This window comes from Myxine glutinosa, chromosome 5, assembly GCF_964187855.1.
Source record: "Myxine glutinosa chromosome 5, kmMyxGlut1.1, whole genome shotgun sequence".
Lineage (NCBI taxonomy): Eukaryota > Metazoa > Chordata > Myxini > Myxiniformes > Myxinidae > Myxine > Myxine glutinosa.
This window is the reverse complement of record NC_136265.1, coordinates 536621-552831: the sequence shown is the minus strand read 5'-3', so window position 1 is coordinate 552831 and position 16211 is coordinate 536621. Positions and strand designations below refer to the sequence as shown.

Sequence of the window (16211 nt, the reverse complement as noted above, 5' to 3'; positions counted from 1 at the left end):
GTCTTTTCGGAGAGACATCGTAAGAGTGTGAGATTTGTCAGGATTGAAAGACATGTTCCACTTGTTTGCCCAGTCTGTGATTTTGTCCAGGGCTGCAGAGAGTGAGGAGGTTGCAGACTGGCGATCTGAGGGATGAGGAATGGAGCGGCAGAGAGTGGAGTCATCAGCAAAGAGATCGAGCGGATTTTCAAGAGTCAGAGAGATCATTGATGAAGACCAGAAAAAGCACAGGGCCCAGAACACTGCCTTGGGGAACTCCAGCCTGAACAGGAAGAGGAGATGAGAGAAACCCATTCAGGGCCACGTGTTGACTACGACGAGAGAGGAAGTCCGCCAGCCATGCATGGAGATTTCCATGGATACCAAAGGAGGAGAGTTTGGTGAGCAGGGCGGGGTGCCAGACCGTATCGAAGGCACGTGATATGTCGAGGGAGACGGCTCTAATTTCCTGTTTGGCATTGAGGACCTCCATCCATTGTTGAGACAGCAGAAGCAGCATGTCCAGAGTAGAGTGACCTGGTCTGAAACCAAATTGATGATCAGAGATCAAGCCGTTGGAGAAGAGGAAAGATTTTATATCCGAAGAAATGATGGATTCCATGACTTTGCTGATAATTGGGAGAAGGCTGATTGGTCTGTAGTTGCTAGGATCTGTTTTTGCATCTTTTTTGTGCAAAGCGGTGATGATGGCTGATTTCCAAGCAGATGGCAGTTGACCTTGAGTAAAAGAGAGGGTGAAGAGAACAGAGAGAGGGAGTGAAAGAGCGGAAGAACAGGATTTTAGGACCCGTGGGCTGATGCCGTCAGGTCCAGTTGCAGAATCAGAATCAGAGTCGAGGGTTGACAGAAACTTTTCCACCTTGTCAGGAGGAAAGGACACGGGAGTCCAGGAGCGGCTGGGTACGACTGGGTATGGTGGGTACAGAGAGGGATGGGTTTGGGACACAAGATTTAGAGGCAAACACAGAGTTGAGGCATTCAGCTTTTTCACGTGCGGAGTCAGCTGTGTTGCCGTTTGAGGTAAGGGAGGCGATGGAGGGGGAACAAACACCAGAAACAGATTTGACCAGACGCCACCAGGATTTGGAAGAGGGAGACAGATAAGAGAGTTCGGTCTTGAGAACGGAGAGATATTGTTTCCTGCCTCTCCTGAGGGTGGACACACACTTGTTTCGGGCTTTGTGAAAGGAAATGAGATTACCTTCCGTTGGATTTGCTTTCCAGGAGACGAAGGCAAGTTGTTTCTGGGCAACAGCCTCACCACAAGATTCCGTGTACCATGGACGGGAGGAAGGGTATGACAACTGAAGACGAGATGGGATAAATCTGTGCATGAGAGAGAGCAATTTACTTTGGAAGAATTCCCAGGATGAGTTGATGTCAGAGGGGGTAGAGATGGGAGACCAGTCCAGATGATTGATGGCTGCTTGAAGACCGTGCCAGTTGGCCTGAGTGAAATGCCAGACTCGTCGACGCTGATCAGGCTCCCTGAGAATGGTCAGAGAGATGTCCACTTTAACAAGCACATGATCCGATGATCCGATTGGAGCAGAAGAAGAGCAGCAGACATTTTCAGGGAAGTTAGTCATAACGAAGTCCAGAAGAGAAGATGCTCTGTTGACTGAGATCCGTGTCGGGAAATTGACAGATTGTGTCAGTCCCAGTGAGTCGCAGAAGTCCTTTGCTGAGGAGCCATGGCTGGTGAGAGAGGTACCCACACCCAGCCAACTGGCATGGTGACAATTGAAATCACCACATATGAGGAAGAGAGAGTTGCGATGAGTAGATAGAAGTTGGTCCATATTATCAGACAGCGAGATGTAGATGGAGTCATCACTGTTTGGTGGACGGTACAACACACATATGAACAAGAGGTGGGAGCGAAGGGGAAGCCGTAGCCAGAGGTATTCCTGGGGGTGAGGTGGAGAGAGTGCAGCGCAGGGCGAGTGAGGAAGAGAGTTTTTGATAAAGATAGCAACCCCACCTCCAGGACGAGGCTCAGGTCTATCATACCGGAGGAGGGAGTAACCTGGGAGAGATACCAAGGAATCAGAGACATCATGAAGGAGGAAAGTTTCTGTTAAGCAGATCATGTCTGGTTTGACAGAAGCAACCTGTATGGAGAGATCAGTTAAGTTTGAACGAAGGCCCCGGATGTTCGAGGTCCATACCGTTAATGAAGAGGAAGGGGGAGCATCGGATACAGAACAGGGGGGAGGAGCGGTAGGGTAAGAGGTGGAAGAGGTAGGGAGAGCTGTTGAAGGTGTGTCAGAGATTTCAGAATAGCTCGGAGAAAGGGAAGGATGGGGCGGACAAAAGGTTTGATGGTGATTGGGTGAGGCACAATGAGGTGTTATTTGAGGAGGGGGAAGAGCGAGGCAGAAGGTTGGGGGAGATGGAGGTGAGAGTTGGAAGGGGGAAGAAGCGGGGAGGATGCTTTGAGGAGGGGGAGTGAGAGGGGGGAAATTGAGAAGAAATGAGGGTGGAGAGATTTGATGGGGAGGGGTGAGGGGGGAGTTTCAGAGGGAAGGGACAAGGGGAGGGATTTGAAAGGGATGGGATATGGGGGAGATTTGGAGGGGAGGGGTGAGGGAGGAGTCTAGGAGGGGAGGGGCGAGGGGGAGTCTTGGAGTGGAGGGGTGAGGGGTAGTTTAGGAGGGAGGGGGCAAGGGGGGAGATTTGAAAGGGATGGGTGATGGGGAGGATTAGGAGGGGAGGGGAAAGGGGGAAGATTTGAAAGGGATGGGTGATGGGGAAGATTTGGAGGGGAGGGGTGATGGGGAAGATTTGGAGGGGAGGGGTTATGGGGAAGATTTGGAGGGGAGGGGTGAGATTGGGTTTTAGAAAGTGTACGATTAATGGGAAACGAACATTTATTGCAAAATGAGTTTCTTGTGACCTTCGAGTCAAAAATACGTTTAAGGATGCTGGATGGAGGATGGAGTGCAGGAGAGTTTAGGGAATGTAGAAAAAAGGCACTATAAGAGATGGAATTTTTTTTTGGGATGAATAGATTTGGTGAGCAAGTCGAAAGCAGCCTTTTAAAGAAGAAGAAGAAAAAGGTGTTATAATATACGACGGAATACAGAACTTGAGGGGAAAGTGTAAACATTGTAAGGTTAATAACAGTGAAAACTATCTGGGGAAATGGGGGAGAAACACGGGGTCGAAGAACGAACGAACGAATAAGAACGAATAAACGAATGAGATCAAAGAATAAGAACAGAGAAGGAAATGTTTTTTTTTGTTTTTTTGTTTTTTTTAAAGTTGATTTTAAACAAGGAAGTAGGCTATGGGGTGAAAAGACTGGGAAAAGCAGAGAACGAAAGTTATTGGAGCACAAACGACAGACCGCTGAGAGAAAAACAAAGCCTCAAGGTTGTACACTGTACATGGCCTCAAAAGACACGGCACAAATTAACACGATTTTCTATACAGGTATGAAAGATTTGCACCGAAAATCTTCCTCGGGACACAATATACGTACACACACCATAAAATAAATACAGTTATAACGAAAATACAAATGGGAACAATTACTTAACTTCGATTTTGATGGAGAGCGTGGAGAGCTGCGAATAAACGAAACCTCGCCGGCAAGACCGGAAGCGGAAGTCAAAGTTTCAAAGCCAGTGTACGCCAGTTTCAAAGCCAGTGACGAAGTCAAAGTCGGAAGTTTTGTTGAATGATCAAGCCAGTGTAAAAAAGGGAATAGTTTTATTTTGCATTTGTGGTAGTTTTAAGGAGTTATGTTGTGAGCTTTCCCTGATGAAATGATTATTTTCTTTATTGTACAAAGATAGATGATTATGTTGTACTTTCTTACTCTTTGGTGTATGATCCCATGAGAGACAGTTTTTATTTTGTCTTAATATACTCTTTTTCTAAGTATGTAATACAGACGCTCCTCGAGTTACGACGGGGTTATGTTCCAACAAGCAGGTCGTAAGTCGAATCACCCCTCATGGACTTATTATATATTACTTATTACATATATTTTCAAGTCCGTATTCCACCATAGCATCATTTGTCAAAAGTCACACAGCCTAAATCCCATAATTCAATCCAATCCATACACTGTACAATAAGTAAAATAAATAAAAGGGTTGAAATAAAAGACTTTATGACATTACAATGCGTTTTACTGTACAAAAATAAGCTTACAAAAATACAGGTACATAATGAGGTACACAAATAATGTGGCACTGTAATAAGAAGTGATAAAGTACCCGATAGCAAACACATATAAACACACAAATCAGTCCTTTGAACAAGATGGCTGGTCATCCATCAGTGGTGAGGCAGAGGTGGATGCTGTGGGAGATGAGGGGGTGGGGAGGGGGGGGGGGGGTGGGGGAGGGAAAGGTGGCGGCATTAGTCGTTTTCTTCAAGGAAACGTCGAGAGTAGACTGCACAGTTTGCTTCTTTTTCTCGTCGTATATTTCTCAAAAACAACGAAGAGCCTCTTGTAGTTGTCGGTCGAACTTGGAAAAACTGTTTGTTTATTTGTTGTGGGTTTGAGGAATAAACCCCTGTCATGTCCTTCCGTTCAGGTAAGGATCTCGTTATCCCTCCCCCGTGCGTGCCAAAGAGATAACACTGCCATATTTTGGGGTATACGCCTCGGAGTTAAAGCTTGTTTTTAGTCATCTATCACCCTGAGGTCTTCACTACAGGGTCGACATGACAATGAGGTCAGTAGAGTGGGATTTGAACCCTCTGAAAAATAACATTCAGGGTCAGGTAGTGCGAGTGCGACACCCGCTGAGTGTAAGTTGCACTCAGCAACAACAACAACAGCAACATGCATTTTAAGGCCATTTTCCCTCCAAGAGCGGGGGTTAGCCTTGCGGTCCCCATGACAATCTTCTCCATTTTGCCCTATTTTCTGCATCTCCCCTTGTTAACCCCCTTGCCCGCATTTCTTCTTCCACCATCTTTAGCCAAGTCTTTCTCGGTCTTCCCCATCCTCTACTTCCTTCTACATTCATTTCCATCACTCTTTTCAACCAGTCACTTTCATCCTTCCTCAACACATGACCAAACCATCTCAACCTGTTTCTCTTCACAGCATCAATCACAGGCTCTATTTCCATCGTCTTTCGCAATTCATCATTTGTCTTCCTCTCTCTCAACGATACTCCGCACATCCACCGAACCATTCACATTTCCACCCTTTCCAGCCTTCGTTGCTGCTCTACATTCATTACCCATGTCTCGCTCCCATAAATCATAACACTTCTCACACATGCAGCATACACCTTTCCCTTCAGCTTCAACGACACTCCCCTCCTCATCAGCACGCCACTCAGTTCCCGAAACTTCTTCCATGCACATCTCACTCTAGCCGTTGCCGAGTCTGATCCACCTTCTCCATTCAGCATGTCTCCGAGGTAGCAAAATGTTTTCACACCTTCCAGCTTCACGCCGTCTCCAAGAACCAACTCCAATTGCACTCAGCATTTGGACTAAAATTTTTTAACGGTTGTCTTTCACTCATCGAGGGGAAGGTGATCGTTGTGACTGGCGTGTCAAAATTTTTAGTTAATTGGTGTCGGGAAAGAGCGCAAGGCACATGTCGCTAAATTTAAATTTTTCTTTCTGAGGTAAAGTATGCGCGCGTGGGAAAACTGCTTGCCAGCACGTAATGGCGAACGTGCACGACATGGCGGAGCAGATGGAGGGCTCTGAGGGACACGGAAGCGAGTCGGGGGTAGAGGGATTTGAGATTAGGATTGGAACTTCCCCCATCCCGAGCGATAGATAGTCCAACCTCCTCCCCAATGAGAGGGCCTGGGACGCTGGGCACAGGTGCGATGACTTTCCAGGCCATGTTCAAATTATTAATGGGAATGAGTGACGATATGAAGGGATTGAAGGGAGTTATAAACGCCAATAGTGAACGAATTAAGGGAATGAGTGATCAGTTGGAGGGATAAATTGAGGGAATAAATGAATGAATGGATTAACAAAGGAATGAAATGAGGGAGATGAATGAACAATTGGAAGGAAAAATTGGGGAAATAACACGAGAACTGGGTGAACGGATTAATGGAATGGAAGAACAAATTAATGGATTAAAGGGAGAAATGGATAACCACATAAAGGACAGACTGGGGAAATTCAAGACGAAAGTGAACATGCAAATTGGGGAAATGGAAAAGGGATTGGTATTGGAATCTGAAGCAAAACGGGAGGGAATGGCATTAAAAATAGAAGAAGGTAAAACCCAGGTTGTCCGCATGGGGGAGAATTTGGACGATAAAAATGGGGCACAGGAGAGGAAATGTTCCACAGTAAATAAGGTTGTTTTTTTTTGTTTTTTTTGTTTTTTGTATACAGAATCGAGGCTCGTGAAAGAGCTAACATTTATTTCACAAACAAATCAAACAGACAAACAAAATATATAAAAAGAGGGAGCGGAAGACAAGATGGGGAGAGAAGGGGAAGCGCACAAACACAACATTTGAGAGCAGGGACATCGGGAGATCTGTGGGAGGGAGAGGGCTTGGGGGGAGGAGGCGTGGGAAGAGGGGGTGGGGGGCTGGGGGGGGAGGAGAAGTATAAAACACAAGGACACCAAGGACTTGCAGGACAGAAGTTGGTATTTCAAAAAAGTGGATTTGGGGTGAAATTAGTGGGGGTAGAAAAGATCAAGGTTTTGGATGGGGGAAGATAAGAGATGGTGGTGAACAGCTGTTTTAAAGACCTGGAGGGTGGAGTGGGATTGAAGAGAGTGACGGAGTTTGTTCCAGAGGCGGGAGAAAAGAGGAATGAAGGAGTGAAGGTGAGCAGTGAGTCTTGATTTTGGCTGTTTAACCATAAGAGGGTTGCAGGCAGATCTTGTGCGACCTGTAGGAATATTTGGGGGACAGAGCCCAGAGAGAGCTGCAGGGGCAAGGCCAGATAGGAGTCGGTAGAAGACGGAAAGACCACCAACCTGCCTGCGGTGAGTGAGTGAAAGGCCCTTGGAGTTAGCTTCATCGCGGGAGATTCCAATGATTTTAAACGCGTTAGTTTCAACAGCGTGAAGACGAGCTAGGTGTGAGGCAGTGTTACATATTTATGTGAATGTATGTGAATTACCATTCAGGTCTTTGCTTATCCATGTGTAATAGATTAAGGGTTGTTGTGGTTGGAGGGTCAGGAGCCCTTCTGAAAAGTGTCCGGAAACGGAAGTGACCGGAAACGGAAGAGGAAAAGACACGAGGAAGAAAAGCGACGAGGATTCTTCTTCCTCGCCCCGCTCCGACGAAAGGTGGGATCGACCTTGCGCCGCGTGGAAAAGCGGCGTTCCGAAGCCCGTCTGGCGAGAGGAGTTACCGGGACGTGTACCTACCCGGTGGAGACGTCAAGTTGACGTGGGGCCGTGCATCGACCCCGCGTCTGGCACCGTTCGCGGCACCGTCTAAAAAGACGCGTACGGGTCGCACGTTGGGGCCTAAGACGCGTTGCAAGCGGCGTGGGGCTTTTGGGCTTGCTTTACCGTACCCGCTTCGCGTGGCCACGAGGGGCTGCCCCCGGGGTGCCTGATACGATACCTGCCCGGTGGAAACACGTCCACCCGGGGTTCGTTCAACCGCCCGAGTGCGGCGACGCCGACCATCATCTTGGTCAGGAGGGGCCCAGAGACATTGTGAGGGGCAGAGACCAAAAGGGGGTCGTGAGTACCCAAAGGGGACACACATATATAAGATGGCCATCTTAATCATATAGGGAATTGATTGTGGATTGGGAATTGTTGATGGTTGTTTGTTGTTGATTGCTCGGGGAATATATCCGTGATTGTATCCTTGAAATTGTATGATATCCTTACCCTGGAAATATATCATTGAACATCAGTTTCTCTTGGGTGGAATTCACAGGGATTGCGTTGCGAAAGCGCATATATAATACTACTTTCTGGCGAAGGTCCTCTCACGGTCCGGGGGTCACCGAGACCAGGTAGTCACCGAGGGGACCACGTAACAGGCAGGAGCACCAGCCCAGAGGGGAGAGCAGTATTCCATTGAGCTGCGGATGAAAGCCTTGTATGTGGTGAGGAGCTCAGGTGTGCCAAGGAAGGACTTCACACGACGGAGGATGCCCAGTCGGCAACTGGCTTTGGAGGCCAGATTTGAAATGTGGTTTTCTCAGGAAAGATCATGGCAGATAGTGAGACCCAAAAGCTTGAGTGACAGAACTTCTTGGAGAGCATTATTCAGAAAGTGGATGGGAGGGTTGTCCAGTCGGTCTTTTCGGAGAGACATCGTAAGAGTGTGAGATTTGTCAGGATTGAAAGACATGTTCCACTTGTTTGCCCAGTCTGTGATTTTGTCCAGGTCTGCAGAGAGTGAGGAGGCTGCAGACTGCCGATCTGAGGGATGAGGAATGGAGCGACAGAGAGTAGCGTCATCAGCAAAGAGATAGAGAGGATTTTCAAGAGAGTCAGAGAGATCATTGATGAAGACCAGAAAAAGCACAGGGCCCAGAACACTGCCTTGGGGAACTCCAGCCTGAACAGGAAGAGGAGATGAGAGAAACCCATTCAGGGCCACACGTTGTCTACGACTAGAGAGGAAGTCCACCAACCATGCATGGAGATTTCCATGGATACCAAAGGAGGAGAGTTTGGTGAGCAGAGCGGGGTGCTCGACCTTATCGAAGGCACGTGATATGTCAAGGGAGACGGCTCTAATTTCCTGTTTGGCATTGAGGACCTCCATCCATTGTTGAGAAAGCAGAAGCAGCATGTCCAGAGTAGAGTGACCAGGTCTGAAACCAGGTTTGACTGAAAATGACCTGGAAGGCTGTCGGACCTGTGTCAATGCCAGAATGCACCAGCAGCAAGAGGAATTGGGACCCTTGCAGTTCCAGGGGCGGTTGTTTGGAGCAAGAGGTGAAGATATTGGAGGCCCGTGTTACGGAAACAGCGCCTGGGTTGTAGGTAAAGACCTGTTGGGGCCTCAATTGACTGGGGATGGAGTGAATGATTTGACACGAGTGGCCGAGCACTTTGGACAATATCGTCAAGAGGAGATTGCTCGGGTCCAACAGAGTCTGGGAAATGAGGTGAGTCGGTCCGTCAAATATCCCCAGGATGAGATTAAGGTGAAAAAGGGGACCCTCACCACGAACCACAATTTGGCACCGGAAGCTTTGAAATTGGAAACCCAGCTGGGGGAGTGGATGTTTTGATCCCGAGCTGGACTCTGACATGGAGGAGTCGGGAAATAGAGCCTCGGAAAAACCGATCCCCTTAGTGAATTTGGAGCAGCTGCAGGGAGGGGCAGAAAAACCGAAGAAGGGGTTGTATCCTGCAGCTGCGGTTGGGCACATCAGACCAAAATTTAAAAAATGAAATTTAAATTGAAATGGGAATTTAATTTGGAACAGCCTTGGAGCGAGTTGGTTCCCGGGCTGCGGAATTTGGAATGAGAAGATCATTGGGGTCGGCCTCGTGGAAAATTTACCCCTTTCAAAATTGGTTTATGCCAGGCAGACGGAGGGCTGCACTGGCAGGCTTTGGACGTGGGGTCCGACGACAGGTGGCATGGTACGACCCGGGCCCCACGTGGGTCTGGTGGAGTGTGGCGTCCCTGGTCCATTGGGGCACCGCCCGAGTGAGTGTCTTGGGCCAGGAGGGTCGCCGGGCCCTGCAGGGAGTTGAGACCTCCGGGGGTCCGAGGTGGTTTCTCAGAGATATTGTTTCCTGGCTCTCCTGAGGGTAGACACACACTTGTTCCGAGCTTTGTGAAAGGAACTGAGATTACATTCAGTTTGATTAGCCCTCCATGAGGTGAAGGCAAGTTGTTTCAGGGCAACTGCATCACCACAAGCTTCGGTTATGCCATGGCCGGGAGGAAGGGTATGACAACTGAAGACGAGATGGGATAAATCTGTGCATGAGAGGGAGCAGTTTACTTTGGAAGAATTCCCAGGATGAGTTGATGTCAGAGGCAGTAGAGATGGGAGGCCAGGCCAGCTGATTGATGGCTGCTTGAAGACCGTGCCAGTCGGCCTGAGTGAAATGGCAGACTCGTCGACGCTGAGGAGGCTCTCTGAGAATGGCCAGAGAGATGTCCACTTTAACAAACAAATGATCAGAAGAACCGATTGGAGCAGAAGAAGAGCAGCAGACATTTGCAGGGAAGTTAGTCATAACCAAGTCTCGAAGAGAAGATGCTCTGTTGACTGAGATCCGGGTCTGGAAATTGACAGATTGTGTCAATCCCAGTGAGTCGCAGAAGTCCTTTGCTAAGATGCCATGGCTGGTACAAATAGTACCCACACCCAGTCAGCTGGCATGATGACGGTTGAAGTTGCCACATATGAGGAAGAGAGAGTTGGGATGAGTGGATAGAAGTTGGTCCATGTTGTCAGACAGGGAGATGTAGATGGAGTCATTACTATTTGGAGGATGGTACAACACACATATGAACAAAAGGTGGTAGCGGAGAGGAAGCCGTAGCTAGAGGTACTCCTGGGGGTGGGGTGGAGAGAGGGCAGTGCAAGGAGAGTGAGGAAGAGAGTTTTTGATAAAGATAGCCACCCCACCACCAGGACGAGGCTCAGGTCTATCATACCGGAGGAGGGAGTAACCAGGAAGAGATATTAAGGAATCGGAGACATCTTGAAGGAGGAAAGTTTCTGTTGAGCAGATTACGTCTGGTTTGTCAGAAGCAACCTGTATGGAGAGATCAATAAGGTTTGAGCGAAGCCCCCAGATGTTTGACGTCCATACCGTTAAAGAAGAGGGAGGGGGAGCATCGGATACAGGACAAGGGAGGGGAGGGGTAGGGTAAGATGAGAGGGGAGGTAGGGAGAGCTGTTGATAGTGTGTCAGAGATTGCAGAAGAGTTATGAGCAAGGGAATGATGAGGAAGAGGACAAAAGGTTTGATGGTGATTGGATGAGGAACAGTGAGGTGTTTTGTTGTTTGAGGGGGGGGGGGGGGTACAGCAAAGCAGAATAAGGCAAAATGAGGTGTTGTGTTGTTTGAGGGGGGGGGGGGGGGGTCGTGTAAAGTGGAAGGTTGGAGGAGGTGGAGGTATGATATGGAAGGGAGAGGAAGTGGGGAGGAGGCAGCCCTGAGTAGGAGGTGGGAGGGGAGAGAATTTGAGAAAGATGGTGGGGTGGGGGGGGGGGGGGTGAGGGGGGAGTTTTTAAGGGGAGGGTTGACGGGGGAGTTTTGAAGGGGAGAGGTGAGGGGGGAGATTTGAAGGGGAGGGTGGAGATTAGGAGGTGAGGGGTAAGGAGGAAGTTTAGGAGGGGAGGGGTGAGGAGGAAGTTTAGGAGGGGAGGGGGGAGAATTTGAAAGGGAGAGGTGAGGGGCAGTTTAGGAGGGGAGGGGTTAGGGCAGAGTTTTGAAAGTGGATGATTAATGACAAACAAACATTTATCACAAACTCTGTTTATTGTGATTTTCAAGTTGTTTTATTTATCAACCAAAACAATGAGGAGCATTGGAACGCAGGAGAAGAGAACGTGGGCCGTCTTCCCTGCTCACCTCGATCCCGAGCGCCCGCGGTGCCTTCATCGTTCTGCTTGGCCGTCATTTTCCGAGACACCTGTTCATGACTTTGCCGACTACTGACCCTCTACAACATCTATTTGGCCAGCTGAGAGCTGGAGCACTTTTATTTTCTTATTTCACCCTGTGTGTGTGTGTGCATGGATGTAAAAATGGATGTGTGTGTATGTGTGTCTGTGTGAATAAGAAAGAGACAGAGAGAGAATTGTGAGGAACAGAAATGAAGAAAACAAGGTGTGTGTGTGTGTGTGTGTGTGTGTGTGTGTGTGTGTGTGTGTGTGTGTGTGTGTGTGTGTGTGTGTGTGTGCGTGCGTGCATGTGCGCGTGTGTGCGTGTGTGCGTGCGTTTTTGTGTCCGTGTGAGAGGATCCTCGAGTTAGATTTTATTACCACATTATTTATTTTCATTAATTTCTTTTCATGCCTGGCTTCCTTGTTAAGAATTATTCTTGCATGATTGTTTTATCATTTATTTGTGGGTTTGGGAATAACCCCGTTTTCTGTGAGAATAAGCGTTTGGTGGTTCTTCGATCCAATGCCCACCATAACCGCCACATTGGATATCGCTTTGGAGTTAACGGCCTGTTTGGTTATTCTTTGTGGGGGGTCTTTACCCCGGTGAACATGACAATATAGTTTTATGCCTCCGGCGAATTCGTCGGCGATTATGTTTTCAGGTTGTACGTCCATGATGGGTTTTCGTTACCACGTCCATGATGGGTTTTCGTTACCACGATAACTTGAGGACTGAAGGGATCTTAGTTAAACTTGGTGCAGGTATGTATTATGAGGTAAAGATGAACCGATTAGATTTTTGGCTCACGAGGTCAAAGGCTAAAGGTCAGAGGTCATGTTAGTTAAAAATCCTGTCACCACGATAACTTTGAACCAGTGATGGGATTCTGACCAAATTTGGTACAGTTATGTAGAATGATGTAAAGATGAACTGATTTTATTTTGGGGTCAAGAGATCAAAGGTCAAAGTCTGTTGTTGGTCGATAACTTGAGAACGGCTAAAGGGATCTAATACAAATTTGGAACAGGTATGTATGTTGATGTAAAGATTAACTGATTAGATTTTGGGGTCAAATGTCAAAGTCTGTTGTTGGTCGATAACTTGAGAACGGCTAAAGGGATCTAATACAAACTTGGAACAGGTATGTATATTGATGTAAAGATTAACTGATTAGATTTTGGGGTCAAATGTCAAAGTCTGTTCTTGGTCTATAACTTGAGAACGGCTAAAGGGATCTAATTCAAACTTGGAACAGTTATGTGTAATGATTTAAAGATTAACTGATTAGATTTTGGGGTCCTGAGGTCAAATGTCAGAGGTCATGTCAGGAAAAATGTGATAACTTGTGAACAGCTGAAGGGATTTCAATGAAAACTTGGTACAAGTATGTATAATGATATAAACATGAACTGATTAAATGTTGTTGTCAATAAGTCAAAGGTCAGAGGTCATGTCAGGTAAAAATGTGTTCATTTGAGAACAGCTGAATGGATTTAAAGTAAACTTAGTACAAGTATTATAATGATGCAATAATGTGGGGGGAGGCATATCGGTTGATGTCGTTACGCTTGTTTTTTTTGTTTTTCTTTTCTATTTGGTGTGCCTGACTTTTTCCCCACTTTATCTCCAGTTGTGCCGTTATTACTGAATTTGTCCGTGAAAATTTGGCTTCAAAGAATATTTCAGGTATGTAATTTTGCTTGAATGATTTGTGTAGCAACAATTTGTAATTCTCACATATTCCATGAGATGCTAAATTTATCGTCAATAGATTGTTTCTTCAATTTCTTCTGGTGTCTCTGCAAGCCCTGTTACTATAAAGTTTTGAAAAACTCATGCATTCTTGTATATTGCACATTGCATTTTTAAGCTATGACTTTCAACCCATTCATTTTGTGATTTGATTTGTTTTTAACTAAAAAGTGAAATATTAATTTTGTCATTAGTTGTTGTCCCTGGAGAGGAAGGTGATGTCACTTCTCACGGGGCTCCTGATGAGTCGGAAAGTTTCGCTTCTGTAGAACAATGCTGCCAGGTTTGTTTTCCCCTCTTGTTTGCATGCGCTCATTTTATCATTATTCCATCACTTATTTAGCTTTTTCTTCCAATGATGTGTATTGTCAGGAAGCTTGCAAAATATTCAATTACAGGATTATTAGTCAGGTTCACTATGTCAATAAATTATATTTCGTTCAAAATCATGGTAGATTAGCAAACCTATACATTTTTGGAAAGGTTATAGCATAAGGAAACAAAAAATCAATGTTTACATTTGGAGAGATACCTGTATGGCGGCCATTTTGGATTTTCAAAATGGCCACTGTAAAATACATATTTTGTTCTATTTCTGCCTCTAATTACCCTAAAAACTTTTTAAAATATACTAAACCTATATTTTCACGGACAAGGAATCCAATGAAAGTATCAAATTAGTGCTATGGGGAATGGTAAGACACGAATCAAAGGTTTTGAATTGCAAAATACTGTCTTTATATTCGCGATAAGTTGCATAATCAAATACATGTTATCATTTTGTACAGGCAGTTAATAACATCAAAATGTGTCACAATAATTCATATCACCAAACATACACAGGCAGTCAGCAAAATCATATATACACATGCAGTCAGTATAACTTCACATCTACACAGGCAGTCAATGACAAAATATACGCAGGCAGTCAATGGCATCAAACATACACGATTACAGAATATGCCATTTAGAGTTCGTCATCACTGTCCTGTGTGTCGTATCCGACAATATAGTCCGCATCGTTTTCACAGTCCGTTCCACACAAGCAAAGGTCGGTCAAATTGATTGGCAAATCGAATTGGTCGAATGGTCGATCGAATCGAATTCGATGAATCGAATTGAATCGGTCGAATGGTCGATCGAATCGAATGGTCGAATGGTCGAATTGGTCGAATGGAATTGGTCGATTGGTCGAATTGGTCGAATCGAATTGGTCGGAATTGGCAAATGTAAACATTGATTTTCAGATTTTCCATGTAATAACGTTTCCAAAAATGTATAGGTTTGCTTATCTACCATGATTTTGAACGAAAAAACATGGTGAACCTGACTATATTGTACAATTGAGATATTTCTTCATTGGGTGGTGAGGGTAGCTGGCAGGGTTGGTGGGTCACCCGATCATGTGGTGGTGTTATTCTAATCCTAAATGTGAGATTGTTTAGTTATTTTCTTTTGTTGTAGGATGGCGTTTATATACTGGAGGCACTAGCAGCATCTGGTCTTCGTTCTATTCGATTTGCGAAAGAAATTCCTGGAATAAAAGAAATTGTTGCGAATGACTTTTCTGACAAGGCAGTTGACTCCATCAAAAAGAATGTCCTTTTAAATGGTGTGCAGCACTTGGTCACTGAAAGTTTCTCTGATGCCAGGTAGCCAACATTGTGAATTTGTCTTTTTGCAGTTACTTTCTCTTTGGCAGTATCTGTTCCTACATATTGTCTGATTTATTTTGTTTTCCAAGATCAAATGTATTGGATGTTGACAAATTTATATGCATGTCAAATATGTGCCTCTGCTTTATGTAGTTTTTCTACATAGATAGAGCCAGATGTTTGCTGGCAGCTTCGCTATTGGCCGCATTGCTCAGGAATAAAAATATGGTTTATTAACTCAACTGGACTATGTCCAGCTGAGTTTTTGTCGAAACCCAGTGTCCGTCGTCCGTCGTCTGTCTGTCTGTCTGTCTGTCTGTCTGTAAACAATTCGACGTCTACGCTCTAAAAGTCACAAATATTGATCAAATTTGATGAAACTTGTTATGCAGCATCTTTAAGACATGAACTAGTTTGGGATTGCATTTGGGCGTTGCATGCCCAAAAATGGGCGCGGCAAGGCGGCCATATTGAAAAATAAATTTTTCTGATTTTATGATTTTTTTCTGATTTTTCGTGTATGATTTTATTTTTCTGATAATGGCCATATTGATATAGACCAGTTGAGTTCAGGTTCCCTGGAACCTCTAGTTTTAAAATGTGAAGAAATACAGCTGGTTGAGAATCCTGTGTAATTGTTGTAAATATCACCCTCTGTAAGTGTAATGAATTCTTGTAAATATCTCCGTTTTGTGTGTAAAGGTCAAAGGTCGTCCCCCTTAGTTAATCCATCGCATGCACGTAGAAAATCATATACCCTTCTAAATAGTTATTTCCTTATTCTGTGTATTAGCTTAAGGCTCTGTTTCCCATTAATTGACACTGCATTGCACCGAATCAGATAAGATAGAATCCCTTTTCAAGTCTCCCCCAATCCTCTCAGTGCATTGGGTGGTTTTCTTCACCCCAAACTCCATTACGCATGCGGTCAAGCCCACGAACAAGGGCGTTGCCCGCCCCTCGTCATCAGAAGGTGGAGCCAGGAAAGCCCTGAACGACCAACCACAAATCAGTGGGTATGGCTTGGTAGGGCGTGTCGTATAACCCGCAGCGCGACGCCCCCACCTCAGATGATTGAGGGAGAGAGATGCGCGCAATAGTTCAGTGAGGGACTGCTTGGTGAAAGAGGTGAAGGACGAAGTCATTGAGGGAGCCAGGGAGTTGAAGGAGCCCGAATAGAGAGCTCTGGGAAAGGAGACGCTGTTCCAACCAGCCTTGCCACGACAAGCTCCGACGTGTTGCTGCGAGCATCCCGGCCGTGTGGACCCGAGTGTGGA

At 45.9% G+C, this 16211-nt stretch overlaps 1 protein-coding gene across 8 annotated transcripts in view; it reads left to right on the top strand.

The window, feature by feature from the left end:
• TRMT1 (tRNA methyltransferase 1) overlaps positions 1-16211 on the top strand; it is a 193448-nt gene that overhangs the window by 31400 nt on the left and 145837 nt on the right. For all 8 annotated transcript variants that reach the window (XM_078777475.1, XM_078777474.1, XM_068117983.2 and 5 more), the window contains exons 3-5: positions 13158-13213; positions 13474-13562; positions 14744-14931. In XM_078777475.1, the coding sequence (XP_078633601.1) occupies positions 13158-13213; positions 13474-13562; positions 14744-14931 (333 nt within the window). The remainder of the gene's footprint in view (positions 1-13157; positions 13214-13473; positions 13563-14743; positions 14932-16211) is intronic.